Below are 26,776 nucleotides of genomic sequence, written 5' to 3' on the forward strand. Positions count from 1 at the left end.
GCGAACACTAACACACAAAACTTGCCGCACACACTATAGGGGCTAAGACAAACGTAGACACCCCCCCCCCCCTGATGTTCACCTTTTTCCCAGAATCTTTTGTTGACATTCTTCCAGGACATGATGCATGCCTTCGCCCTCCTTATAAGTCTCTGAAAGTCAGTACAAAAGTGATCACGTGATCACTTTTAGCTCCTGATTTATTTCATTTACTTAGTGCACAATGCCATTGTTAAGATCTAGTCTCGTCTATTTTTCTTGAATTGTGGGGAAAAAATGCATTGAGATCATTTCTATTTTTTATAAAATTCTGTATTTGATGGATTTTATTTATCTTCAAATCTCAACAGAACAGAAAATCCACATTTTGAATTGTTTTTTAATGACATTTCATCAAACAAATTGACTTATATGGTAATTGAAATACTAAATTTGTTTTGTCAGCAAAAACCTGGTTACAAAAAACACACACACAGTATTTCAGGAAAACATGCTCTAATTAGAAGGTCATACATTGTCTCAACTCATACCCCGCTCGTCTGTCATTGTCTGAGTAGTGTATAATCAGATTTAACGCTTCAGAGTGTAGTATTTGGCGGCAACTAGGGGTGAGGTTGCAGATTGCAACCAACGGAGACTTCTCATGTGAGCCAAGTGTGAAAGAGAATTGCGATGACTGACGCAAAAATGTGAATGGTGAATGGCTATAGCCGGTGTTGGGTTTGTCCATTCTGGGCTACTGTAGAAACATTGCAGCCGGCTGTGTGCAGCAGACCCGCTCTGTATGTACACAAAGGCTCATTCTCAGGTAAGGGGAACACAAGTATTCTGATGTTCAGGTGATTATACACTAAAGAAAACATACTTATAGATACTTTATTCCATTTCCGACTAAACCCCAAAATACTACACACTGTTCTTTTAAGAGGGATTAGAGTAAAGATTGTGCTTGGACATACTGCACACACATGCACATTTATGGCACCAGCAGCCAACACACACTGGCCAAAGGCTTGGACTCTCTGCAATGATGGACAATTAAGAAAATATATTTTAAAGCAATACACACAGTAAATTAAGGCTCACTGGATTAAAATACACTTAGTGCTGGGAGAGACTGGTAAAATTACAATATTTTCTTTTTGTATGAAAAGTACACAACTTAACAAATGGCTTAAAAATTCCCCAACTGAGGTAAAAGTTAGTTGATATAATGGTGGTAAAATATTGATTGTAATCAAATAAACTAACGTCTTCTTGTGGAACAGAGGTGAGCTTAACACACACACACACACACACACACACTGTTTCAATAGTACTGGAGGGCAGGGTTTTATATACATTTCTTAATGTCTTTGGTTGTTGTTAAAAATGTTTGAGGCTCTATATAAATATATATACGCAATAACCCATTTTGCTCTTTCTTCGTAATAAAAAAAATACATTAAAGCATTGTTGTATTTATACTTGAATCATACATGGAATTATCTTTTTTGTGGTTAAAAAGTATTCTTCTTACTATAGCACACTGTACCGTATACACTGTATAACCTTTTGATTACTTCTATGGAAAATTAAGGGGACTAAGAGTAAGAGTAACATTAAAAAAAGGGGAAATGAAAGAAGTCTAGTTATGATTGAACTGAAGCAAAAAGGTTTGTTCACTTGCATTCACTTTCTTTTTCCTCACACTCGCATAGTGCTTTTGTGTGATACACACTGGGGCTCCGAAATGTCAAATGTCCATGTGATTTTTTTTTCCTGAACCACATTTTCTGTCACAAGTTCAGGAAGAAGACTTGACTGAGGGAAGCAGGGTGTCTCATAGCGTGAACTCTGTGGTCAGTACCGGGCTCAGGGGGGCGGTGGCAGCCCCGTCTCATCAGTGGCCTCTGAGTCTCCGATGATTTCCCAGGTGGAGGCGGAGTTGCTCATGTGGGTGGGGCTTCGGCCGCTGCCCGACCGCGTCAGGAAGCCAAAGCTGCAGCCGAAAGAGTAGGAAAGACAGGCCTGAGGTCAGATCTGTTGTCAGGGATTACAGCTAAATATAGCCCAGGATTGACAGAGATCTCAGGACAGTGACAGCATCAGCAGGAGAGAGAGATGAAACCAATGCCTTAAACAACAGATAATGTATGTGTTGTTATTGCTCTTTCTTTGCATTTCATGAAGGTTGTAATGCATCTGTAGCCCAAGTGATGACATAAAATGCAAAAACAGATATATTTGACATGTAAAGCCAAAAAGCCCAACATTAAATCTAGACCCGGCTGTATTTTCAGGCCTGACCGGACAAGAATCGTCAAGTACATTCTCCACTTAATTACATTATCATTAAAGAGGTTTTTAAGTCCTTTCCCAAAGTTGCTTTGCAATAAGATTTCCTTGCCTGTGAGTTATACCATGGAATACCCAGTCCTTAGTCTTTATTAGTTGAAGCGGGTTAACATTCTCTTAATGTCTTAATATTTGAACATTTCAGAGAAAACTGACTTATTCTAAGGGTAATGAAAAATCTATCCAAAAAAAGTCTATTTTGTAAATAGACTTTTTGTCCCGTGCTCCAGGCAAACAACATGACGATAACCGTAAACATTCATGTCAAGAGAAATCCTCCGTGTCTGAGTCAGTGTGACCTCTGTGAGAGGTACACACTGACTGGATCAATTAAAACATACCCATTGCTCATGATAGAAGCAAATGCAAATGATGCACATTATATGATATATCATTTGAGGAGCTCTTCTTTGGACACATTGCTCAAGAGAATTACACTGTATTTAAGTTGAATACTTGTGTGTTTTGGTCACTTTGTTTGATTTAACAAGGTTAAAGCCTTGTCTGCAAGTTACGCACTGTGCTGTGTGGTTTCAAGTCTGAGCGGTGCCGTGTAGCAGTGTAGGTCGAAGCTCTACTCACAGGTTTCGAATGCGTGACTCAGCTGGTTTGTCAGTGCCGTCAACTTCAGAGCCGTCTACTTCGGTCTGCCCAAACAGAGAACCCCTCTCCTCCTCGTCACTGAAGAAAAAACAAACTGTGATAAAAACTACTCTTTTGAACATATTTCCACACTGGCCCATTATATCTGCATATGATGTGATGAGTGTTTTTTAAGAGAGACCTGCTGCTGCAGTCGTTTGCACCAATGCCGAGCATTTTTGCCTTAATGAGCTTTCTCCTTTTTTTAATAGCAGAGCGAACAGCTTCTAACAGGAAACCTGGACACCTCTCTTCATTCAGGATCTCCCTGCAAAAACACAATCATTTTCATTTAAACATAAAAATTGCTAGGAAAGCCCTTTCTCTCAGAAGATTGCAAAACAAGATGTCTCCATGCACACACGCACACAGACACACACACACAGCAGACCCACCTCTGATAGTAGTTGAGCTCCTCCTGCACCAGAAAGAGGTTGGTTTTGAGCTCGTTCCTCTCAAAAATGACGTCACGCACCTCCTTCTTGGTGAAGCACGGCCGATCGAGATCCTTCTGGTCCACTGTCGACTTTTTCTTGGACTCGGGAGCTGTTTGGCTCGTGCCTAACTGATGGGAGAACAGAGAGACATTAGTTAATGCGTACTTCAAAACTACAATCAAAAACAAACTGTCAAGTCTCGAGCTTGGAGGAAAGACGTTGATGTTCTCTTAACCGGTCCTTGTCCGGTGGGGGCTGCCAGTGATAACGACCCCCCCAGACGCTACTCTCCACGCAGACACAAAGTAGTGTGAAAACAGTTTGCACACTGCTATTGTTTTGGAAAGTGTGTTCGGCTTACAGCCAACAGCTAATGGAACTACCAGTACACACACTGCACATCGCTAACCACTGTTACCTGGGCAGCAGGTTGAGTTAAGTTTGGTTTTTGGCAAGATTGTATGAAACGACTTATAAGGCGGCTTTAAGCCGATTACCTGCATTCATCGTCGCTTGTTTTTTAGTTAGAATGGTGCGATTACGATGCCTTGCAGGCCATTAGTGTGTCGACAGTGTAGTGTGTAAGCCAATAGTTGGCTGTGTTCATTCAATCACACAATACAGCAGTGGCTGTTGGTACATCTTTGTAGTTTGATTACTAGTACTTTCACAACTTTACCTTTTCCAGAACATTTATGAATGAGATAAGCAGCAGAATTAGTTACATTTTGACCTGCGCCTGAGGGATTTGTTTACATTAAATAAAGGACACATGAATAAAGGAGTTAAGAGTCATCATACTGGGTTGCTGCTGTTGCTTTTGTCCAGCTGTGTTTGGAGGTTTTCTATCTCTTTGTTTTTCTCCGTCAGGTCGGCCTCCATGTCGGCCTTCCTCTCCACGGTGCTCTTCAGTTGGGCCTGCATCACGTTCTGCTTGTGTCGCAGCTCCGCATTCATCTTCATGAAGCGCTCCAACTGCTCCTGGAGCTGCACGCACACACGCACGCACGCACGCACACACAAACACACACACACACACACACACACACGATAACTACTTTTAATCATGACCAACAGCAGGTTGACCTACTAAACAGGTTCAAAGTCAAACAAATAGTTTCCATATTTCCCACCAGGTAAAACTACAGTTAAACTAAAACGCAACAAGAGAGGCTTGAACCAAAAAGACAATCTATCGCAGTGGGTGAAAATGTCTCCATGTGTGGAATTTGGAGCAAAAGTCTGGGGATGAAACCATACAAGTGTAGCATTCATTTTGAAGATGACAAATATTCTACGCATTCCTTTGAGCAAACCGAGAAACTAGTTCAGTTGACCATGAGCAGTTTATTTTAGATTTGAGTCAGTTATGGCTGCTATTTTAAATCACGTGATATACGTGCCTGAACACACAGCGGCTGCATGGGGGTGAAAACTCTGCCCAGACTTGAGTTAAACGCAGCTTAATTCATAACCAGTTACTATGCAGAACAACTCCAGGCTGTTCTCTTTCCCTGACACCCTCTTTGTCTTCTAACGTGTTTATTGGTGTGGATTACACGATGGCATCTCTTTTATAGCTGCGTGTTTTACACAAGTGTGTAATTATGTGAGAACAGATTTCATAAAAACATAATTTTCGCATGAGAGCGAGATAATAAACACTACTGTTTCTATGAGTAAGCAAAGCCTCTCAGGAAATCAACCTTTGTAGCAACAGCCATGAATATTATAGAAGTGTTTGAGTGTTATAAGTGTCATGCACTCCAGTTAAGACAGCAGCTTTGTCTCTACTTTTCTCTTCAGACTAGAAACCAAGTGATCGCCAGCTGCCAGCAGCTGTTTAATCAATGAAATTATGGAAATGTTAGAAAAATTAGTTGATACGCAGAAGAATCGCCATAAACATTTGCATTTGTTTTTTCCTCACCGCCTCTGCCTCTTTAGAAATGGTGGTTATCTCCTGGCCTTTGGCCCTCAGCTCATCTCTCTGCTTGTCCACCACCTCCTTCAGCTTCAGCATCACCTCTCGCTCCTGCCGCTGGGCACGGTCTACACACACACACACACACACACACACACACACACACACACAAACAAACAAAAAGGGTCAGGTACATAACAGGGGCCCAAAAGGTACATCCTTTTTGAGAAACCTTTTTTACACTGACTGCTGGCTCCAATTCTTGTTGTAAATTTAGAGTGAAGATCATTAATTGATGACAAAATTAAAATATGGAATAGGTAGTGTTATATTGTTGCATTATATAGTTATTTGATGGGTAACAAAGTCATTTTACTTATTTGTAGAGGTATATAATCGATTGTGTAATAAACAAATCCTGGAAATAGTAGAGTGAAGACTGCATACTGGGTATGAAAATATACAACAAAGCTACTTTCATTCCAGCCATTCCTACCATTCACATTGAGAAAAATATGACCATTAGTAATTCAAAGCGACTCCACCATCCTTTCCCTCTGAGAAAGTTAAACTATGTAGATAGTAGTCGGAGCCTTCTTGTTCGAAAAAATGTGTAATACAAAAATTAACAAGAAAAAAATTAGAAATCTCTATATAACAGATTATTACTACATTATAGCTAACTATCTTAATCAAAGTGTTGCATACAATCTTAAAGTTTTACACTGAGTTCACCCAAATAAAAATCAGTATCTCAAACTTGCTTTCTGCAGATTGTTTCAGTTTTATACGCCCGGGTTTTAAAATATACATCTCTAAAATAACTGAGGTGAACAGAATTTTGTTGTAGTGCTTACAGCAGTAAAAGAAATGAAACAAAAGTTGTTTTTTTTTTTTCAACAAACTAGAATGATGTGTTTGGAAGGATATTTTGCAGTTTCCTTTTAGATGCATTTCTTCAATGCAAACGTACCACAAACCACATTTCATCCATCAGAGGATGAAGAAATATTGGATGTTGATGAATCAAAACCAAAACTATCGCACAGATAATGCCATCTATGGCAAGATGTTTTGTTTGTTATATGATTTGGATTTAACACACTCTTATTACATACTGGCACTAAAGCAAAACAAATAAGGCATGTCTTTTAAACCATTTACTATAGTCCCTTAATATTAAAATCTTGGATCTTAACTGTAATAATCAACAGCACATTTTAACTTCAATTCAGCAAAGTGAAGCATGGAAGCTCAACAGCAGTCACATTCAGAACAGAAAATGAATGATCATGTTTACCTGCCACATGGTCTTTTGTCAAATAAATCATTCCCGTCAGTACAAGAAAACCAGAGTCAGCAAAGCGACTCCACTTTCCTGCTCACATTACTGTGGTAACATGTTGAAATGTATCTGTTTAAAACAAGAGAGGTTGGCCTGATTCCATCTTCTCTGTTTCACATTGCCAAACTATCAAAAAAAACATATTAAGTAGCTGTCAAATGTAAATTGTGTTAACCAACAAGCAACTATTTAGCCAGAAACCATTATAATAACACCACTGCGCCAATTTTTTTTCTCCTATGATTCGATGTTTTTTTCAGTGCAACGTCTGCTCTTCTGAGTCCTCCTGAGGCTTCCACCACAAAGTAACTGCACTATCAACATAGCAATGACCAGTTTGACTACTTTCAGCCTCAGTGCACATGACCGCTACGTTATACCACTGCTTTGGATCTGCACAGTAACCAGTCATTGGTTGAGAAACAATACTCATCATGGCATTCACACCAAATTCAGAGCCAATTCTCAATCAATGAGTCAAAAAATAATGCTAGATGTTTGATGTGATATCCAAGTCATTTGTTTTATGTTTTATTTTTTTGTAACACACACTGGGTACTGAGACTCATCCTAAAAAAGCATTATGTGTGTATATATGTGTGTGTGTGTATGTGTGGGTGTATGTATATATATATATATATATATATATATATATATATATATATATATATATATATATATATATATATATATATATATATATATCAGTGGTGGTCCAAGGTGTTCTGTGATTGCAGCAAAAAAAAGTGTCAAAGACCGAGACGCTCTTACAGTCTGGTTCACCACACGGCTCCACCACGAGCAAACGGGGCGAGGGGACTGACCGGCGGACCTGTCACGCCAGTCAGCCCCTCACTTTTATTGCACAACGGGGTTTCACAGACCCTTTGACTTGCGCGTGTGTTAGACTTCTTGGTCCGTGTTTCAATCAGTTATTTTTTTTCAACTTTGCCCAGCTCTAATATTTACATTACATCAAATGTCATTTAGCTGACGCTTTTATCCAAAGTGACTTACAATAAGTGCATTCAACCGTAAGTACGAACTAGGAACAACAAGAATCAAGACAGTACAATTTCTCAAATAAAGTCAAACTACAAAGTGCCATCAGTAAGAGCCATCTAAGTGCTGCTGTCAATGTCTTTATTCAAGGTGTAGTCGAAATAGATGAGTTTTTAGTTTGCGGCGGAAGATGTAGACACTTTCTGCTGTCCTGATGTCAATAGGGAGCTCATTCCACCATCGAGGAGCCAGGACTGCAAACAGTCGTGATTTTGTTGAGTGTTTAGTTCGCAGCGGTGGAGCGACAAGCTGATTGGTGGAAGCTGATATCCTATATATATATATATATATATATATATATATATATATATATATATATATATATATATAACATTACACTCATGGGACCTACCTTCCTGTGCATGACTACCCTTCAGTCTGCTCTGCAGCTCCTCTCTTTCCACCTGGAGATGCTGTACCTGGGCCTCCAGCTCCTCACACCTCCGCCTCCACTGCTGCTCCTTCTGCTGCAGCTCCTGCTTGAAAGGATGGAAGACAGACTGTAAAACAATAACCTCAGAGATGTGAAATTAAACTTTCATAAGAAAAAAACATGACGTAATCGCCCTCTGTGCTGTAAAAAAAATCAATATTTGGCTTCAGCTAAATAAGTTGTGTCCAAGCGGGTGTGTCAGTTTGCTTTTAAGTCAATACAGATGTTTTGTTGAAATGTTTCCTCAGTAGAAAATTCTGACTTCTGAGAATCACACCTCTTCATTTACTTATTTGGCATGCACTGATTAAAGTTTATAAAGTTAGACATGCAGTTGATGAAGAAGCACTACCAGATGGGATGTCATGTGAAGGAGAACTGGCAATAATGTAAGTTTAATGGCAAAGAACACATTCTTACTTAAGCCTGTTAGGCATGTTATGGTTAAAGTATTTAAAAACAAGATCTTTGTTTTTCTCCACAAAAACATTTACACACACAGACCCACATCAATTAATTTATTTAGTGTGTTATTTAACCATAACACAGCATAGTACACATGGCAGACTCCTGTGAAAATACAGTACCAACTTCCCTCTGACTTTCCTTTGCTGTACTCATGTCAAAGAAGAGTGTTAAGGTTTGTCTTGTTTATGTCCCATAAGTACTCATTTAAGAGACATGAATTACAATTAATTACAACACACTTATAACTAGGTAGCATAATGTGTATGCCACATAACTCAGAACCAATATGCACTTAACTTGTGTAGTTTGGGAGCATTGAAGCAGCTTTTTCAAGTATGTATTTGAAGAGAGAATAGTGAGCAATAGTTGAGACCAATATGACTCTTTGTTTACTTTGCAGAAGGAGGTGTTGCATATTAGGCCATGTTGCGCAACCATATGGATTCTGCTTGGGGGGCCGCAGGGCAGAATGGAGCCACTGAGGTCCTGTTAACCCAATATATATCTTGCTCATGCGCACGTTAAACTACCTACAGGCTCACATTATTTTGATTTTTATTATTTAAAAAAATAGTAGTATAGTAATAGAGTAGTCTGCTTTTAACTTTGATAAATAAAACAAAGCACCAGGGAAATGTATGCTGCTGCTGCTGTACTTAAACATAATACGTACATGCCTGACTTAATAGCTTCTCTTAAGCAGCTGATTAGCCAGCTAGCTTCTTTTTAACCAGCCCTATCAAACAAACTGTGGTTAATGTTGCGAAACTTCCCGCAGGTTCGAGTTATCTAGTTTAACGTGCCTGTTTGGGTTTATTGTTAACATTCCGACATTTTTGTTTTCGCCAACAACACATTTGGGACTCGTCGGCGGTCGACAGCTGGTGAAGTCCGTATCTGTCGGCTCCTGTGCCCCGCCTGTCAATTAACGTCCAGTTAACTCGAGGTAATTGTCTCGACACGAGGTTGTAACGACGGTACAACGCGGCGGGCTTGATGGCAACCCGAGCTCCCCGCGTCTCTCACCCGTATCTCATGTTTGTCGTGTCCCTCGTCGCTTTCCCTCCCCGCGCGTTTCTTCTGCTGCTGCAGTTGCAGCGTCTCAAACGTCTTCAGCAGCTCTTCCTCCTTCAGTTTGTGAGCGTGGTTTCTCGACGTGAAGTTCTCCAGCAGCTCCAGCACTTTCACTATTTTCGGCACCAGACCCACGACGCTCTCTTTGCCACAGCCGTCGATCAGTTTCTCGACGTCGGTGCCGATCAGTTTGGCAATTTCATACACGTCGTCCACAGTTAGAGCCGAAAAAGTCCGGTGGAAACAGCCCTCCGTGGTCCTGGTCTCCGGCTGCACTTCAGGTGCCTCCATGTCCGGGTCAGGACCAGCTCACTTTAACATGCTCCGCGTCGGCTACCGAAAGCGACTCGTCAGAGCCGATTATAGACGAAGATCAGTATGTGACAGTTTAAAGTGCACTCGTCGTTGAGCCCACGCTGCAGACACGCCTGAACGTGCCTTGCATGTCGTCCAAAAACACGTCTTGCATTTTTTACGTCTGCTCCAAATACCACCGCCTACAAAAAAAATAAATAATTCAAGAACATAGAGTACTGCGCGGTGAACTACACAGTACAAGGCTGGACAGTCCAGGGCTGTACTCCCGCAGTGTACTGAGTCTCGCTGTAGGACCCTCCTACTTTTTTGGCCAATGTAAATAGAGTATACGCACAACCAACTACATGTAACAAACCCGCATGCCATGTCGAGCATACTGATGCACGCACCAGAGCGTGCACATTGGATTTCCTTTGCTCGTCACAAATACGGACGTTTAACTGTCAAAAAAAAATATATCAAAAAATATCAGAAAACTACACCCACACAGGCTAAACGCCAGTATTACTCTTTTGTACGAGACTTATGCTGTAAAAGACTCATTGTAATGTGTCAAGTCCCTGGTAATTTAAATTGCTTAAGTGTGCTTTAAGCAGTTCACTGAAGCCAAACCACTGGAGGTGGTGTTGACCTCTAGCTTCTCCAAAAAAAGGAAGCAAGTCAAATAAGTTCCACTTCAACCCAAATTAAACACAAATGCTTTACTTCTCTTCTTGTTACACCGTTTTATTAAGCAATTAGGATAGTACATGACAATATCACAAGACAAATATGTATTTAAAAAAAACTGATCTTTATTTAAACCCGCGCTACACAGTTAATGTAGAGTACAACATAGTAACAGGGCAATACTGGCATGAAAATACAACTTTCAATTTCATCTCTATAGGGCAAAGAGGAAATAAGTCTTTATCCTTTTGAAACAATGTGATTATCAAATATTACCCCGAAGTATTGTGTACTGCAAACTACACACAAATGTACTAAGATGCATCACAAGACACAAAATATTGAAAGACTGCACTTCTTGAAGAAGCTTTACTGTAATAATGGAAATACAAGAGTGGGGAACACAAAACATTTATAGAAAATATAAAAAAGAAAAACAGGTTTCTAAAAATGTCCCAAAGCCTTTACATTGAAAATTCCCAAACATCACAGTTGCATGTGTTCAATAGAAATATTACAAGGACTCCTGGACTGGCTCCACATGATTGTGGCAGAGCTATCTACAATATGTGTGTAGAGCAGGACGTCTGCTCTCAGGCATACATGTCCTCACGGTCCGCATTATAGATCTCACCCTCCTGCAGTGAGGCAAAGTTTAGGAAGTGCGAGGGCCGGTGGACTTCATGGTAGAACTCCTTTGGGTTGGCCAGCTGCAGATCGTACTTCATGTTGGGGTCGTGGCGAACACCTGGAACAAGACAAGAAATATACATTTGCATCACTAAATCTGCCAATTCTATAAACATGCACAACTTTATAGCACATTCCTGACTTGAGAAGCCTTTGTTTATAAAAGATAACAAAAAAAACATCTAATGAAATGGAAAAATATAAGTTCCTTTATTGAAAATAAGAATCTATGGCTACTGACCCATGAAGTTGTAGTTCCAGGACACCTGCCCAGGCACCATGAAGAAGCCCAGGAAGCGATCAGAGAGCAGCATCTGCACTCTTTCATAGTGGGACGGTAGGTAGCCTTTAGGGTTGTTGCCCTTGTCCGTGTTCTGCCGGCCCCACTCGTAACCACTGGGCGTCAGCTTGTAGGCTGTAAGAGTGCACGAGCCCGGGGTGAAGCTGAAAACAGAGGTAAAACACATTAAGAAACATTAAAACAACCATCCCTTCCCCATGTGGTTGTAAACGTCACACATCTCTCAATGACAGTAGGCAAGAAACATCGTACAGAGATGTAGGAGCAAAAGGGCCGGTCCAGATCTGGAATAAAGTCTTCCATGAAACATACCTGCAAGTAATGATGATGGTCTTCTCCCCGTCCCAAGAAGGGTTGTCAGCCATGACCTTGGCGTGGGTGGTCACATCCTGAGGGGACAGCTGGGGCGATTCATTGGGCTGAGTATGTATCCAGCCGAGGGGTTCCATTTCCTGTTTGGAGAAAGGCAAGAAGTTAGAAATTGTTGGTACAACAAAAAGTGTCAAAGCATCAAGTACAACTAATGAGCAAGTAAGAATGAGCTGGAAGAATCTCTCAAGCTGCACGTTTCGCTTACTTTAAGGTATTCATGACCAGGCAGCTGGTTTGGCAGGTGGACAGTCTGGTGTGTCCCCCACTGTGGCACCATAACAATGCAACGGATCTCCTTCACCTGCGGGTTGTCTGGTGGACTGGTGCCATACAGGTAGCCTGCAATCTGGAACAACACAATGCACATCAATATTCATCGTTTGTGGCTTTATATTGCACAATGTCTCAATGACAAGACTCAATGAAAGACCCTCAGATAGAGACGTCAAGGTATGCATCTGTATAATAATTTAGATTTCAAATGCATTACTATGAATCCTACCTGTGCTCGCAGATCTGAGATGCAGATGAACTTCTTGAGGACATTCTTGGGCAGGATGTAGGTGTAGCCCGTCTCCTTGATGTCATCAGAGGACACGTAGATGTGGTTGGTTCGGAGGTGGAGGTTGGCAGCAGATATGGCCCTGACAGGTGAAGCACAAGGAACATTAACAACTGTGAGGGAAACCAAACGTTTGGATGACGAAGTTATCCAATTACTACAATAAGCTAGGATGGATATTATCTTTATAGATAAACTCATTCCCGAGTAAAGAAATGCCTTAAAGCAAATTCAAACAAACAGTCCGCTTACCTGACTCTCCATTCGGTCTTAGAGGAGAAGGTCTGGGTCTCATAGTTGGAGGTGGTGGAGGTGATGATCTCATCACCATGCTTGTTGACTGTGCGTGTCTGCGTGGCAGTGAGCTGGGACTGCTCTTTGGTCTGCTTCTCAATCTCAGCAATCTGCTGGCGCTGCTGTGACGGAGCGGAGATCTCCATACCCAGGATGATGTCTCGGATCTCAGACTGAGTCAATGAGGCCACGTTCACACTGGACGAAGGCAAGGGAAGCATTGAATACTATATGCAAGTCTGGCTTGAATTATGTTCTTTGAAGTCACTAAACAGAGCAATACACTGTATTCATTTCAGGCAAATATTCAGTCCATGAAGTAGTACTCACTTGTTCTTTTTGCCATAATCTGCCAGAATGAGATCTTTGAGTTGCACTTCCACCTTGATCCACTCCTCGTCAGTGAGTGTGGGCCAGATGTGATGAGGCTCGGTGATTGTGGTCTTGTCAGGTTTCAGGATCACTTTGGCGCGGTCATTGTTGACGTGCAGCGCTCTCAGGATCAGGATGAGTCGAGAGAAGGCCTAGAGATTGGGACAGACCACAAAACACAAACTATTTACACAGGGGATAAGTTTATGTGCACCCCAATACATTTTGTTGGGAAACGGCATAGCTTAGGTATGCAATACATGACCAAGATAACTTCAGTATAATCCATTTAATCCTAGTTGTATCGTAGTATAGATTGATTCTCACTGTGTACGAAGAGATCGTCTTGAGCCAGTCGTCGTAGAGGTTGAACAGCACCATCTGAGGCTCTGTAGCCTTCAGGATTAGGTCTCCAAACTTCTCCACCTTCAAACAGGCCTGGAAGGGCAGCTGCAACTCAGAGCCTTTGATCACGATGTTGGGGAAGTCAAGCAAGTGGACCTGCACAGAGAGAACAATAGAATTAGATCTGGAATGCATTGGCGTTATCATCCAACAATCAGAAATGACACTGATGACTCCTCAATAGTTGTGATTATAAGAGTGCTTATTAGTATTAAAGTGTCTCACCTCCAGAGGGTCCAGCATGCCCTTCCTGGTTACAATGATCTGTTTGGGCTGCTCCTCCACGGGGAGAGAGCGAATCAGGGCAGCCACTTCTTCAGCTGTCTTCCATTTGGCCAGCTGCAGAGGTAAAGCAAGAATAAGCAACATCAGTGTGTTTATCTAGGGGTTGAAAGTGTTTCAGAGTGGATTCCCGTCACTTAGTTGAGTACTATATTTGACTTCATAACAAATTAAAATAGTTACAAATCAACCAGAATTAATAAGGTGGCATATCATCCAGTCTAGATATATCAATTAAGTTGCATTGTTTCTGTAATGCAAAGATTTGAGCAAAACCAATATAGAAATGCAACAGTAGGAGGTAATTTCTCGTAACAAAATAAATAACTGTAGTTAAATTTTGTTCTCCAAAAAGTATTCAAAACAGATTCATACAGCAGAGGTGTCGAAAATTAAAGTGAGTGCTCGTACCTGTCCCAGACGTTTCTGTCCGGCCCACACAGATGTGTGAATGATCTTGAGGAAAAGCTGACCAGTCCTGGGGTTGAAGATGAAAATAGCTCCATTGATGGGCTTTGTGGTCAAATTACCCTCAAAGGTCTGTTGAGATAGACAAAGAATAAATGGGACTAAATTAAGAGGATACATTTTGATATTACTATGAAAAAGAAACAGACTAAGACACTTCATTTAAAACATTAAAAAGCAGTAATTTCAAAACAAATAGTGCCTTGTGGGGGGGAAACTTCATGCCGCGCTCACCTTGTGGATGGTGACTCTGTACACGTTGGTGTCATCTACAAACCAGATGATCTGGTTGGAGAAGAGTTCACCATAGTTCTGTGAGGACAGGTAGGGCTCAGTGGGCTCGGAGGAGTACAGCTGCAGACCTTTGCGGATGCGCTCCCTGAGCACGTACAGGGCAGGGTTGGCCTTCATAATCTTGGCCATGGCCTGCTGGATCAGAGGCTTGCTTCCAGGGAACCAGTTACCATAGGCACTGTGGAAGAGATAAAACGACAAAGATGAGTTAAATACTTGCATTGATATTTCCTCTGTTGACACCCAGAGAATGAAACACTTCATGGAGGTCAGAGTACATCTACCCAACACCACCATTGGAACTGGTTAACTAATAAAAAAAAACAAGTTATGACGCTAGTGTGAAGACTTGCAAGGCGACTGCAGAGCATAGTTGTTGACATGAACAAGTAGATGTCAAAATCCAGTCAAGGCTGTCAAGCATTTGCCATATGATAATAGATATTATGCATGTGTTTCAGTTATTCTGTATATATATTATTTCAGTTATTGTGGATTACTTATTGCTCATTTATAATACTTGATTTTAATAATTTAGTTCATCTCGTCTTTGCACTTCACCCTGCTGTGATTCTGTAAAGTTCCCCACTCCGGGACCAATACAAAATGATCTTATCTTAGATCTATGACATAGTTGGGATTACTTTAAAAATCACTCGGAAAACAATGCCTTACCCTTTTAACCACCACATGCATGCTTCTTTGTTACAGCTAAGATAATTATGCTAGTTCATCACACATTTTAGTAAAACTAATTTGTATCTGTCATTACACTGGTCATATACCTGTGGAGGTTGTAAGCCAGGTCAATGGCAATCAGCACCCCGGTGGGGGAGGGGTAGATACTCATGTTGTCGGTGGTATAGTCCAGAAACTTGGCCCTGGCATAGCGCTCGATGTCATGAGAGTCGTAGTCACCCCAACGCAACTGTATGTCGATCCAGTACTTCTGTGTGGTGGTGCTGTCCATCACATCCCTGTAGGAGGAGGTACACAATTTAATTCATAGAAGACTAGATAAAGGACCGCTACTAACGTCCTCTATGTGTTTACAAAAAAAACCTTGTCTTCAGAGCACCTCGTGTAAATTGAATGTATTCATTTTTATTTTTTCTGAAATCAAAAGCCTTTTAGAGATAGCTTGGAAAGTCATACTTGGAGTCGGCCAGCAGAGATGGTCTGGAGACGTTCCACTTGTATGATGCAAAGAGGAGGATGTCTGCACAGGACGAGTTCATCTTGTACGACTTCCTGGGATGGATGGTCTCCTTCTGCACGGTCTCAATCTCAAGTGCATCCAGCTCTTGATCAAACACCTGAAAAAAAACAAAAACGAAAAAAGTTATTATCATTGTGGGAAGAACAATTAAAGCAAGTGAAAACCTATTTAAGGAATACAACTGTTACACTTATGCTGTGATGTTGAGTGAAAAGCTCCATTAAGAGGTAAAAAGCAATAGAAACCTACCTGACAGAGATCCATGACAACACTCTCATGAATCTTCTGCCACAAGTGAGCCCTGAAGATCTGGATGAGGGAGATCTTCAGTGTTGGGATCTTGCCGTGCATGAAGATTCCTGTCAAGTCAAGTTGCACCTGGAAACCCACATACACCTACAAACAGACATGAAACGTAAGCCAAGACAGAAATGTTAAGACCATTAAGACAGTTCTTCATTCAGGGTGTTTTTTTCTTCAGGATCAAAGTAAATTGATATAGTTACAAATGGTGGTTGTACTAACGTTAGCTCTGTTGATGGTGGGTGACCACCAAAGTGTGAAGCGACGATTGGGGATTTGGTTCAGACCAGAACGCTGGGCATTGGTCAACTTCTTCCATTTCATGGACTCCTCGAAGCCACTGGCCTTTTCCCTAGACACCAGAAAAAAACATTGCTTTTTTAAATAAAGGAATAAAATCTTGAAAAAAAAAAAATCAGCTTCAGGGATATCAGTGTTATGGGAAGAAACTCAAGTTTCTCAGGTAACACACTAATTAGATTATCTTCTTTTGAGAGTTGTTTGAGCCCTAAAATAAACAAATTAATATTCTCTTCAATTCTCCTACTATAAGCCTTGTTAGTATCACAGTGCTCTCACCAGAAGAGACCCTCCCAGGTGGGAAAGTAAGTGCCTTTGAAGAGTGTATGTTCCAGGATGCCCTCCACTCCACCGAGAGCCTGGATCATGTCTGTGCGGTAGTTGTTCAGGTTCCACAGTTTGCCATCGTGCCGCTGGTGAGTCCACCAGAACGGATTCTGCTTCAGCACCTGTACTCATTCAAGACAGAAACACCATTAGATATTTGCATGTTGGTGTCAAAATGCAACTTTTTAGTATTTTAACATACACAAGTCAGTATTTTAACAAGCAAATTGTAATGTTAGAATCAAACACAAAACAACTGATCCCTGGCACATCATTTCGTCGCAAGACACTTTTCCCTTAAACCTATCAATGGTGTCTCCATCATACCTGGTATTGTTTGAAATCTGTCCTGACTCTCCAGCCTTTGTCATAGGCCAGTGTGTGTCTGTCCTTCTGGAAAAGTGTGTTGATACGAGGGATTCCTCTGTCCCATGAGTCTTCCAAATCTTCCAGGGTCAGACGCCTGAAACAGAGCAAACACTGCTATTTTCCATGTCTAATTTCAGCTCAAAGTTAGGAAAATAAACACTATTTGATCAGTACTGAATAGCCAATTCTATGACTCCAACAAAATGTCATCATTGACAAGCTGATTTAGTTAAAACAATACCTGTTCTGGGCGATGGCCTCCTGTCTCTTGAGGGCATACTCGGCCCAGACCCTCTGGGAGTCGATGAACTCACTCTCCCATGGCTGAATGTAACGATACAAGTTGGGAATCAGCTGGTCTTCCTCGTGGCTCATTCCTGACCTGAAGTGAGTGATACCCACATCTGTCTGCTTGGACCACCTGGAAGAGAAGGAAAGGAATTTAATACAAGTGTAATTTAATAATTTACTGCCAAGAGATCAAAACAACAGCCTGCATGCTGACTTACCGAAGGTCAGACTGTGGAATAAGCACGTGGCCCATTGACAGCATGCCAAGGCCACCCAACTCCTTTGGAGTGTAGAAGACGACAGGAGGGAAGCGACTAGGCATTTTGGAGTTCAGGCCGATCTTGATACGCGTCTGGATCTTGTTCTCACACTTCACCAGCAGGTCTAGGAGCTCCTGGGTGTTGACCACAGCCTCACGGAAGTATGTCATGAGACCAATCAGAGCCGTGTTCCATTTGTTCACAATCTGGAGGTAAAGAGAATACATACTGAACTATTCTGACAAGGTACTTATTACTTTAACATTACATGGTACACTCTAGTTCTTCAGGAGAAGGCTTTCAACCAACCTTAGTGAATGTGGTGGATCCAGAGGCCATTAGGATCTGACGCACTCTGTTGTGGAAGCGCTGCATTGATTCATCATCCACCCGCAAGAAACACTGCGCTGTCCTCTCTTTGGTTACCTACACATAATACAATTCAGAGAACTTAAAAAACAGGAATGTGATTATGCCCACTTTCAGACAGTACTCTAATGCATCAGATCTGTATGCTGTCAGCTAATATCCGAAGCCCAGGTAATGGATTGGTGCATTACTTGCTAACGTAACAGATTATTTTATTTGTGCATCAATTCCTCACCTCGTTCTGCAGGTTCCACACACCATCCTTATGAGTAAACTCCTCATAGCTAGTGCGGCACTTTGGCAAGATGCGGCACTCAAAGCCACACATGTTGAAGAGCAGGTTAGGGTTGTCTTTGCTGTAGACCGAAACAAAGCTGTTCTCCCACTGGACAGTAGTGACTGATCTGGGCAGGCGGTTCTTGATGTCCCAGAACACGGCACGACCCCTGAGAAGAATAAGATTAGAAAAGATATTATGGTTATTTGTCTCCAAATCTGGTAATTTAAGTATCTAATTTCTGATATAAAGATTGAATAATATACTACGAGTTTAAGAGGTGGAACTTACAGGTTAACATCGTGCTTCATCAGTCTCATACGGGCATCGCGGGGCCAGCACTTCTTGTTGTTATAACCCACTATGTTCTCATTATTGGGGTCTGGGTGCTCAGTCAGGTACCTCTGAATCAAATCTCTGGCCTCATCAGCAGAGAACCTGGTGGACCCACGAAAAAGCCACAATTTACAATTAAACACAAACCTCTTTTCATTCCCGTTTATTCCCGTTGGCAGCAAAAACAGACTAGATAGATATTTCTTTTGGTCCCTCAATTCTGAAATTTGCAGGATTACAGCTGCACACAGGGTAAAGTGCATACATAGTACAATCAAAATACAAATAATAAACTGTGGGAAAAAGAAGTAAAATAACATTGTTAGGACGGTTGTTATCATTTCACGGCATTAATCTCACCTGAAGAAGATGTGGATGCGGTCGATGTAGCGGCAGTACAATCTGATCGGGTGGGCACTCTCCGTTGGTGTGTCTTGGAAACTGAGGAAGTCATTGGGCATCTGAGGTGGGCCGGCCATTTCACTGGCTCGGTGCAGGCCCAGCACTAGCAGGTCCATCACCAGGCCGTAGTACTGTACAATGAACGAGGCAAACTGGAGCCCCCTAATGATGCCATAAGAGTTGGTGTGGTTCATATCCTAGATGAACAAGAGTTAATAAGGACAAGAGTAAGTACAAGTAAATACAAAAGACATCCATGTCTCAAACACATGAGTGAGAATGTTTACCTTGTAGTTGATGACTACGTTGTTCTTGGCTGTCATGTAGTCAGCAATATTGTGGTCAACAATGAGACGCAGCAGCCTGTTAAGCAAAGTCAAATCTATCTTCTCATACATCTTCTCATAGCGGGACTCCAGCATAACATTGCACTCTCCCTCTGTGGTCTCCCACACGTCTTGTAAATTGTTGATGCCTGGGGAAAATTCACAAAGATAATGTTTTACTTTTGCTTCCTTTTAACAATTTAAGTTACCAGACGAGATTCATGTTAACAGTTTATTTCCATCTAAAGTCATACTGACGTTTTACATAAAATGATAAACACTATCATTGGTTCTGACCTTGGCACCACTTGTACACCAAAAGTGGTGGTGGTTCAGTGTCAGCAGGTTTGATCCAGGGTGGGAAGAGGCGTCTCTTGTCCGCCTCGTACCACAGGTACTGGTCAAGGTAGGCATCCGTGATCTTCTCCAGGGGCTCTACATCATACACGGGCACCAGGTGACTGTACAAGTCCATGAACTCGATACCCACCTGCAAAGAAGAAGCAATTCTTAGACTGACGGGAATCAAATATGATGGTTTAAGACCAGTGTCAAACAGCAACATCGATAGTCGGCTTATAGGAAACTTTTCCTGCAGTGGTTTACAGAAAGTGTGCTGTTGACATCAATTCTTATCAATAGTCACTTTTTTCTGCCAAGAATCTAATGAAACGTTCCACTATAACTTTTGTTTACTCACATTTGTGTTAATTGAGCAGTGGAATAAAAATACATTTTCAACCAAAGATTGAACAGAAAGTTCTCGGTTTACAAAAATTCTCATTACGTCTTGGTCATTACCTCTTTGAAGGCTCTCTGTGTGAGCAGGTGACGTTTGATCCTGGACAAGGCCTCGTGAGGATTGTCGTAGGCCTGCTCAATCAGCCCCAGCTCCTCCCTCTGACTTTGGTTCAGACGAGACTTCACACTGAGGGACGGAGAAACGGAAAAATAATGCAGATAACAAAATTCTGGCAGTTGCTGATGAAGTTTTTCATGTTGAAACAGTGTTTTTACCTGTATGCCTCCTTGAGCCTCTCCAAGGCCAGGATGAGCAGCTTGGTGTCATGTTTGTAGGACAGTGGAGGGAAAGGGATGGGCGAGAACCGCCGACTCTCTAGCCAGTGAACAGTGGTGGTGTATATGGCTACCGCCTCCTCAGCTGTGATGTAGGGGCCATCCTGTAGGCAGCACAAATACACTTCATTAAAAATATGGCGAAATGCAATGAACCTGGGCTTCAGTATTCATTAAGTTATTTCAAAAATAAAAAGGGGTGATATTAACAGCTTAATGTAAAGAAGCATGTAGTACAAATCAGAAGCAATATCTGAATGTGTGAGGAGCCAATTGCAGCTGCAGCCACAGATGAATACAAGACACACTATTCATTTCAATTTTCCTCAAGTTCTTACGCACGAGCAAGCAGACCAATGCAAGTGCGCCTTTGTAAGAGGAGTTCATTAAAAACTATAATAAAACAAATTGACTGAGCAAAAATACAGCTTTTTCTTCATAAGGAATTTCTTTTGAGCTTTTCCCCCCTGTGCGTTACCTTCAGGTAGTTGTGCTGTCTCTCCTGCTCAGCTTTCAGGTACAGACGAGTCAGCCTCCCCAGGTTCTTCTTGCACACCGTCTTGTCCACAGTGGCTCCACGGCGGATTCGCTCACGATTGTAGTGGGCAGTGTTGGTCCACCAGTCAGCTTTAGCCTTCACGTAGCGCAAGATCATGTTCTCGATGGGAGTGGGCAGGCCTGGCACCTGTAATGGAAGTCAGACAAATCAAAAATTCAAACAAAGCAGTGCTTTAAGGATTTTGTGATTAATCAGTCTTTTAATAAACCAACCTGTTTCCCATATCACACTCAGCTACAGTGGAAGTAGTGATCTCTGTAATGTACTGACCTTCCAGGGGATGTTGGCCTTCCAGCACCTCCAGGACTCACTGAGGTGCTGCAGGATGGTTCTGGCCTTGTTCTGTTTGATGCCTTCAGGCATCATGTCCAAAATGTCATGCATCACAGCGGCACGCAACTCAAGGTCAAAGTGAGACTCCACACGCTGTTTGGTGACGGTCTTGGCTACGCCCTTGGAGTGACGTCCTGTTGGGGCAATTGAAAACAGTTGCTAAATATTTTTTATTATTTTTTTAATTCCTGCAGCTGTGAACCTCTGAGCATCATTCATTTTTTGTGCCAAAATAAAAGAAGCCACCACAAAAGCATGACTGCATATGCAAACCTTCAAACTGCCTGGCGAGCAGATTTCCCAGCCATCTCTCCAACAGTGGAGTGATTCCCCTCATGAAGAACAGCCACACTCTCCAGCCAGGAGCCCAGAAGCCACAGCCTGGACCTTTGCCCACAGGTCCCTGTTGAAAAAGAGAAAATCATGACCCAAATTTAAGGTTGAAAGGAATGAAAATGGTATTGGTTTGTGGAAGAGCTTTCTTTTGACACCAAACATAGTATCTTCAATACAAAATTAATTGGCCAATGATATATACAGAGAGTTTACTTACAGTGTTGAACCGGTAGTAGATGAGATGCTTCAGATCTTTGCACATTCGGATTTGTCTCATCAGCTTGTACTTGTAGCGGTACATGCCAGTCAGCTGACCGACATGGGCAAAGATGTACTGCAAACCATCAGACAGCTACAACACAGAGGCAACATTCTTGGATTAGTCAAGTGTGAAATGACTGTAAAATAACAAATATTAACTTCTTTTTTTATTTTGGGGATTTAGCGTAATGCAGAGACACCAGCATCAAAAAAGCACATTTTAGTTTTAAGGGAGACCCGCAAATGTGACTTTGAGGACTGGTGGACTCATCGTGACACATTTTGTAAGAAAAAAGCCTGACGAGGAAGCCTCCAAGTGTGAGACAAAGGAAATATGCTGCTTTCATGCCATGACTCCATGCCGTAGCCTGATGAGTGTGCAGCAGATTCAAATATGTTGCTGAACTAACCTGGAAAGCATCAACATTTCCCAGTCTGTACTGCACATGGCTGTCCACCACCAGCTTGCTGAGACGCAGCACCTCTCTGCACAAGTGAAAGGCGTTACCGAATCGGGACTTCTTTCTTTCCTGGGGAACAGAAAAAAAGAAAAGTTGTAAGTCAACCATTAAATATTACAGACTGCTGTTGGTATAATAATACAGTAAGGTAGTTTTAATAAAAAAGGATCGTTTTCCATGTTTTTCGCTCTGCAGAATATGTGGATAAACTACATTTTTGAGCATAAACTTTAAACCAAAAGGATAAGAACATTATACATTCAGAGCATCAGTTAATCTGCATTCTTATTATTTGTTTAGGCACAATAAAATGTTGTCAACAAAAACCCCAGATGGATCTGAGCTGGAGATTGTACCTTTGTGGTCAGTGTCTTGACGGGCTTCAGGTTGAAGTTGTAGTCGAGATGCAGGTAGTTGAGGTTCTTACGGTGGATAAGCAGATTGAGCATGTTGTAACCCTGTCTGCAAACCTGCAGACCAACCTCCACCCAGTCCAGCTTGGTGGACTGAAAGAACTTGGTGGCCTTGAAGGAGCGGAACAGGTACCTAAAAAACAGATTTAAAATTTAACAGAAGAAGACATTGATGAGTTAAAAATATGTAACAAAAACAGCTTCAATTAGAAAGACAGGTTCAAAAAGGAAAAAAATCAAAATGAAGTGTCCAAGGATGCTCACCTTTTCTTTTGGGCTTTGGGTGGTCTGTGTTTGAGAGCATTGAGCACATAGTACTTAAGCAGTTTCTGGTATGACACACGCACTTTCACTGGCTGTCCTGCAGGGCAGTGCTCACGATACCTGGAGGATCAATTTACAACTTTCATTCAGAATTTCTCAAAAATAATCATTTTACATCCGAATGAGATGTAAAGAAAATCCCCACAAAGTGGGTTTCGAGCTGTAAATGATAAGACATTTAGTCTTGTTGCAAAATGCTGGTAGTTTGCTCACCAGTTCTTGATCAAGGGGATATCTATGGCACGCCTTGTGCGCCCAGATCGGAGGTTAAAGGGTCTCGGTGCCCACAGCAGAGCGATGCCATTGGCAGTGTTGTCTGTGTAAAGTGGGGTTTCCTTGAGGAAGGGCTCTGCATACTCAGGAAGCTCAAACTCCTCATCGTCATCAGGCAGAGGCTCCTGACTCTGTTCAGAAAATTACAATAAGCATTTTAGATTGAGTTACAGAATATTGACTTCAATAACTTCCAGGTCCGCTAGAGTTTAACCCAAATTTGAATTGAAAAATAATAATAAGCAATATCTGAATGACGAGGAACCAACGGCAGCTGCAGCCACAGATGGGTACAAGACACACTATTCATTTTTATATTCCTCCAGTTCTTACGCACAGGCAATCAGACCAACGTAAGTGCGCCTTTGTAGGAGGACTTTCTTCAAAACGTTTCATGTAGTGTTGAGAGAAAACTTGATCCTTATTTTTTTTTTAATAATCACCTACAATACCCCACACTTACCTTAACAGAATGTCTGTGTGAAATGGGGTTGATCAGCGGATCAAAGTAGAACGCTGGGAGATCTGGATCCTCTGTCTTGATAAACACCACGTTGGGTGTATGATACCTGCAAGAGTAACGTTATGAGTATCTACTCATTTTTGACAGTACATGTAGTCATTGCATAAGCAAAAACATTCAGCAGCAAGTTACATCTCAATATTTTTTAATTAAACTTTCAATGACCAACACCTTAAAGAAACAAGTCATTTATGCATTTCTTTCTTACCAGGTGAGGTGGACATGGTGCGGCAAGTTGTTGTACAGGTAGGGGAAGGCGATTTTGTACTCTGTCCTGATCGGCTGGCGAATGATGATCTTGTTGATGTCATTGAACTCATTCCAGTCTTCATCCCTGCAGGAGACACAGAGGTTCAGCTAAGGCACAAACCATCTACACCTATTTGTTGTTTTGTTTGGGTAAAAAAATTGCCATCAAACAATTAGTATGTTGGTCTGTAGTCTATTAAAGACAAGAAGTTCTTACTGGAGGTTGATGTCCCTAACCAGTGGCTCAAACTTTGGTCCTCCAGGGATGGCCATATTCAAGGCCTTGGAAGTGAAGAAGGCCTTAAGGTCAAACAGATAGAAATAATTGAAATCCACAAGGTCTGTGAGCAGCTGATTGGCCAGGCGGTACAGTGTGGACATCATGGGTAGTGTGAACTGCCAGCGACGGTAGGTAGTGCCATTCACAAACCTGAAGAGGGCAGAAATTATTTAATGTTCGATTCTGCTAGACACACATCAGCTGAAAATGTAAGACTCAACGGAGTAATGCGATGGCTTACTTGGCAGTGTCTTTGAGGGGTTGGTGCTCATAGAGCCACTCTGCAACTGAAGAGTCTTCCTCATTGTCCAGCTCCATTTGGATTGCCTCCAGTGGTTCCACATCAAGGATGTTGTCAGCGTAGTCCAGCGGCGGCTCCTCATCATCAAATGGTGGAAAACGCATCCGCTTGAAATGCCGACGATCACGCTTCTCACGCCGCATCATTATCCACATGGTGCTAGGAGGAGGGTAAAGAAGTCCAAAGATTAGAAATACAAATGAATATTATGCACTTCATGTGCACCATGTACTACTAACATGACACCACAAACATCACACTCTCGCTTACCCCCACTGGGCGATGTAGACCGGCTCGATGACCCAAGGGATTTCATTCACAAAGGAAATAGCTCCAGTGATGTGGTAGAGAACGGGCACATCTCTGATCTGTTCCCAAGGCATAGGCATGTTTTCCAGCAGCTTTAGTACAGCATGGGGCATGTACTTGAGGGCACTGGTCAAGAAAAAGGAAGATACAGAATGAGCTATGGCAGTGGTGACGGATAACATTTATTTTGTAATTAACAACTATATAAGCATTACAATTTACCTAAGGTACCTCAGAGAAAGTTCCATTTAGAATAGTAAATTATACAGTTACTATGATGAAAATCATATTTACCCGAGATACACCCTCTTGTCATGGCGAAACTTTCTATTCGTCATGTCTCCATGGTCCCTGATGATCTTGCGAACATGTTCAGGAGGCATGTCTTCTTTCTGCGCATCCACAAAGCCAAACTTTCTCTTTTCTGAGTAGCGCTTTGCCTGCAAGTGCTGCCATTTTCTTGCTGTAAAGTTAGAGGAAATTTAAAAACAAAATTATTTCTGTGGACTGTGATATGACGTTGTAGATTTTGACCACTCTAGAAAAGTGGAGTGCTTTTTGAGTGAAAGCCAGCATACCTTTCTCTTGCAGTTTTTCCTCAGACATGTAGTCCGGGACAGGCACAGGAGGAGGTACACCTGGCGGCATCCCTGCAGGGACCCCTCTGTAGGGGAAAGTTGCTGCCATGGCGCGTCACTACTAAAAATAAAACCAACAAACTTAAATTAGCACTCGCCCTCAATGTGTTTGCATGTTTGTTTTTTGTCTGCATGTTATCAAGGAGTGGGGCTACTAGTTACAAATCGCATGTACATGATTAACCAGCACATAACAGGCACATTATGCAAACATCTCCAATAAATTCGGACCATGCAAAAGTTTGAGCAATTACTACATTAATGTCAATCGTGTTGATTCAATACAAAATGGTATTTGTTACGAAATATGTTTTACATCATCTCAAATAACGCGAAGTAAAACCAACACCGCCATTCATTTGTTTAAGAGTTAGCCTGCTAGCGTAACATGGCTTCCGTATAGCGCAACGTTGTGTAAACTTTTTATATATCTAGACCTTACTTAATACCCGCTCGGTAAACTCCACCGTGTAAAATACTATCAATGTATAATTTACAATGCAATACAGGCCAAGTTCACAGGAAAAGCAAGTCGCAGTTGGCTCTCTACCGTCAGTAGCTCAACGTTAGTTAGGCCATGCGTGGAAGTAGCAGCTAACTAGCTAGCTAGTCAACCGAAAGAACGAGCAGCTAACGGCTGAATGCTTGAAAACGCTTTCAACTTCACGCACCTCGCCGCCTCCACTCCGTGTAAGGTATTAACGTTGAAGACAGCCGCGTTCCACACACACTCGGCTACCACAACATTTCTCTTTCAAAGTTGTTTCGTTCTTTTTTCCGATTCAGCGTTGTGTTGATTAGTCTTCAGAAAACCGCACGACGGACAACGGCGGCCACACGATGAACGTAGAACGCTGGAACTCACTGAGCACATGTACGCCGGATATAAGTACGTCATATAACTAAATGAT

General features: G+C 41.9%; 2 protein-coding genes across 5 annotated transcripts; both read right to left on the reverse strand.

Annotated features, from left to right (window-relative positions):
• Window positions 1-369: 369 nt before the first annotated feature.
• On the reverse strand, window positions 370-10,192 carry rilp (Rab interacting lysosomal protein). Of its 2 annotated transcripts, none has more exons than XM_068584288.1 (8): window positions 9,675-10,192; window positions 8,100-8,223; window positions 5,347-5,468; window positions 4,218-4,403; window positions 3,375-3,544; window positions 3,122-3,247; window positions 2,920-3,018; window positions 370-1,981 (listed from the first exon to the last, which is right to left on the reverse strand). In XM_068584288.1, exons 1-8 carry the CDS (start codon window positions 10,011-10,013, stop codon window positions 1,855-1,857), a joined length of 1,293 nt encoding a protein of 430 aa, XP_068440389.1. In that variant the 5' UTR covers window positions 10,014-10,192; the 3' UTR covers window positions 370-1,854. The 2 variants fall into 2 exon arrangements, with proteins under 2 accessions (XP_068440389.1, XP_068440388.1); XM_068584287.1 differs by having other exon boundaries at window positions 8,100-8,226.
• Window positions 10,193-10,814: 622 nt separating this feature from the next.
• Window positions 10,815-26,719, reverse strand: prpf8 (pre-mRNA processing factor 8). 3 transcript variants are annotated; one of them, XM_068584285.1, is made up of 43 exons: window positions 26,537-26,719; window positions 25,806-25,923; window positions 25,522-25,690; window positions 25,189-25,353; window positions 24,859-25,077; window positions 24,555-24,767; window positions 24,297-24,422; window positions 24,029-24,134; window positions 23,506-23,696; window positions 23,233-23,352; window positions 22,912-23,101; window positions 22,505-22,624; window positions 22,051-22,185; window positions 21,771-21,900; window positions 21,435-21,631; window positions 21,084-21,290; window positions 20,546-20,709; window positions 20,330-20,456; window positions 19,826-20,018; window positions 19,490-19,677; window positions 19,161-19,399; window positions 18,756-18,902; window positions 18,423-18,633; window positions 18,128-18,244; window positions 17,777-18,024; window positions 17,509-17,688; window positions 17,226-17,361; window positions 16,851-17,020; window positions 16,494-16,623; window positions 16,218-16,364; window positions 15,905-16,065; window positions 15,535-15,726; window positions 14,690-14,927; window positions 14,399-14,527; window positions 13,931-14,044; window positions 13,628-13,801; window positions 13,259-13,452; window positions 12,887-13,126; window positions 12,575-12,716; window positions 12,278-12,418; window positions 12,013-12,152; window positions 11,641-11,843; window positions 10,815-11,457 (listed from the first exon to the last, which is right to left on the reverse strand). In XM_068584285.1, exons 2-43 carry the CDS (start codon window positions 25,912-25,914, stop codon window positions 11,303-11,305), a joined length of 7,017 nt encoding a protein of 2,338 aa, XP_068440386.1. In that variant the 5' UTR covers window positions 25,915-25,923; window positions 26,537-26,719; the 3' UTR covers window positions 10,815-11,302. The 3 variants fall into 3 exon arrangements, with proteins under 3 accessions (XP_068440386.1, XP_068440385.1, XP_068440387.1); XM_068584284.1 differs by having other exon boundaries at window positions 25,806-25,926; XM_068584286.1 differs by lacking the exon at window positions 26,537-26,719 and adding an exon at window positions 26,416-26,444 and having other exon boundaries at window positions 25,806-25,926.
• Window positions 26,720-26,776: the final 57 nt, after the last annotated feature.

Source organism: Clinocottus analis, unplaced genomic scaffold, assembly GCF_023055335.1.
Source record: "Clinocottus analis isolate CAN_PGR_092001 unplaced genomic scaffold, fCliAna1.0.p SCAF_2, whole genome shotgun sequence".
Taxonomy (NCBI): domain Eukaryota; kingdom Metazoa; phylum Chordata; class Actinopteri; order Perciformes; family Cottidae; genus Clinocottus; species Clinocottus analis.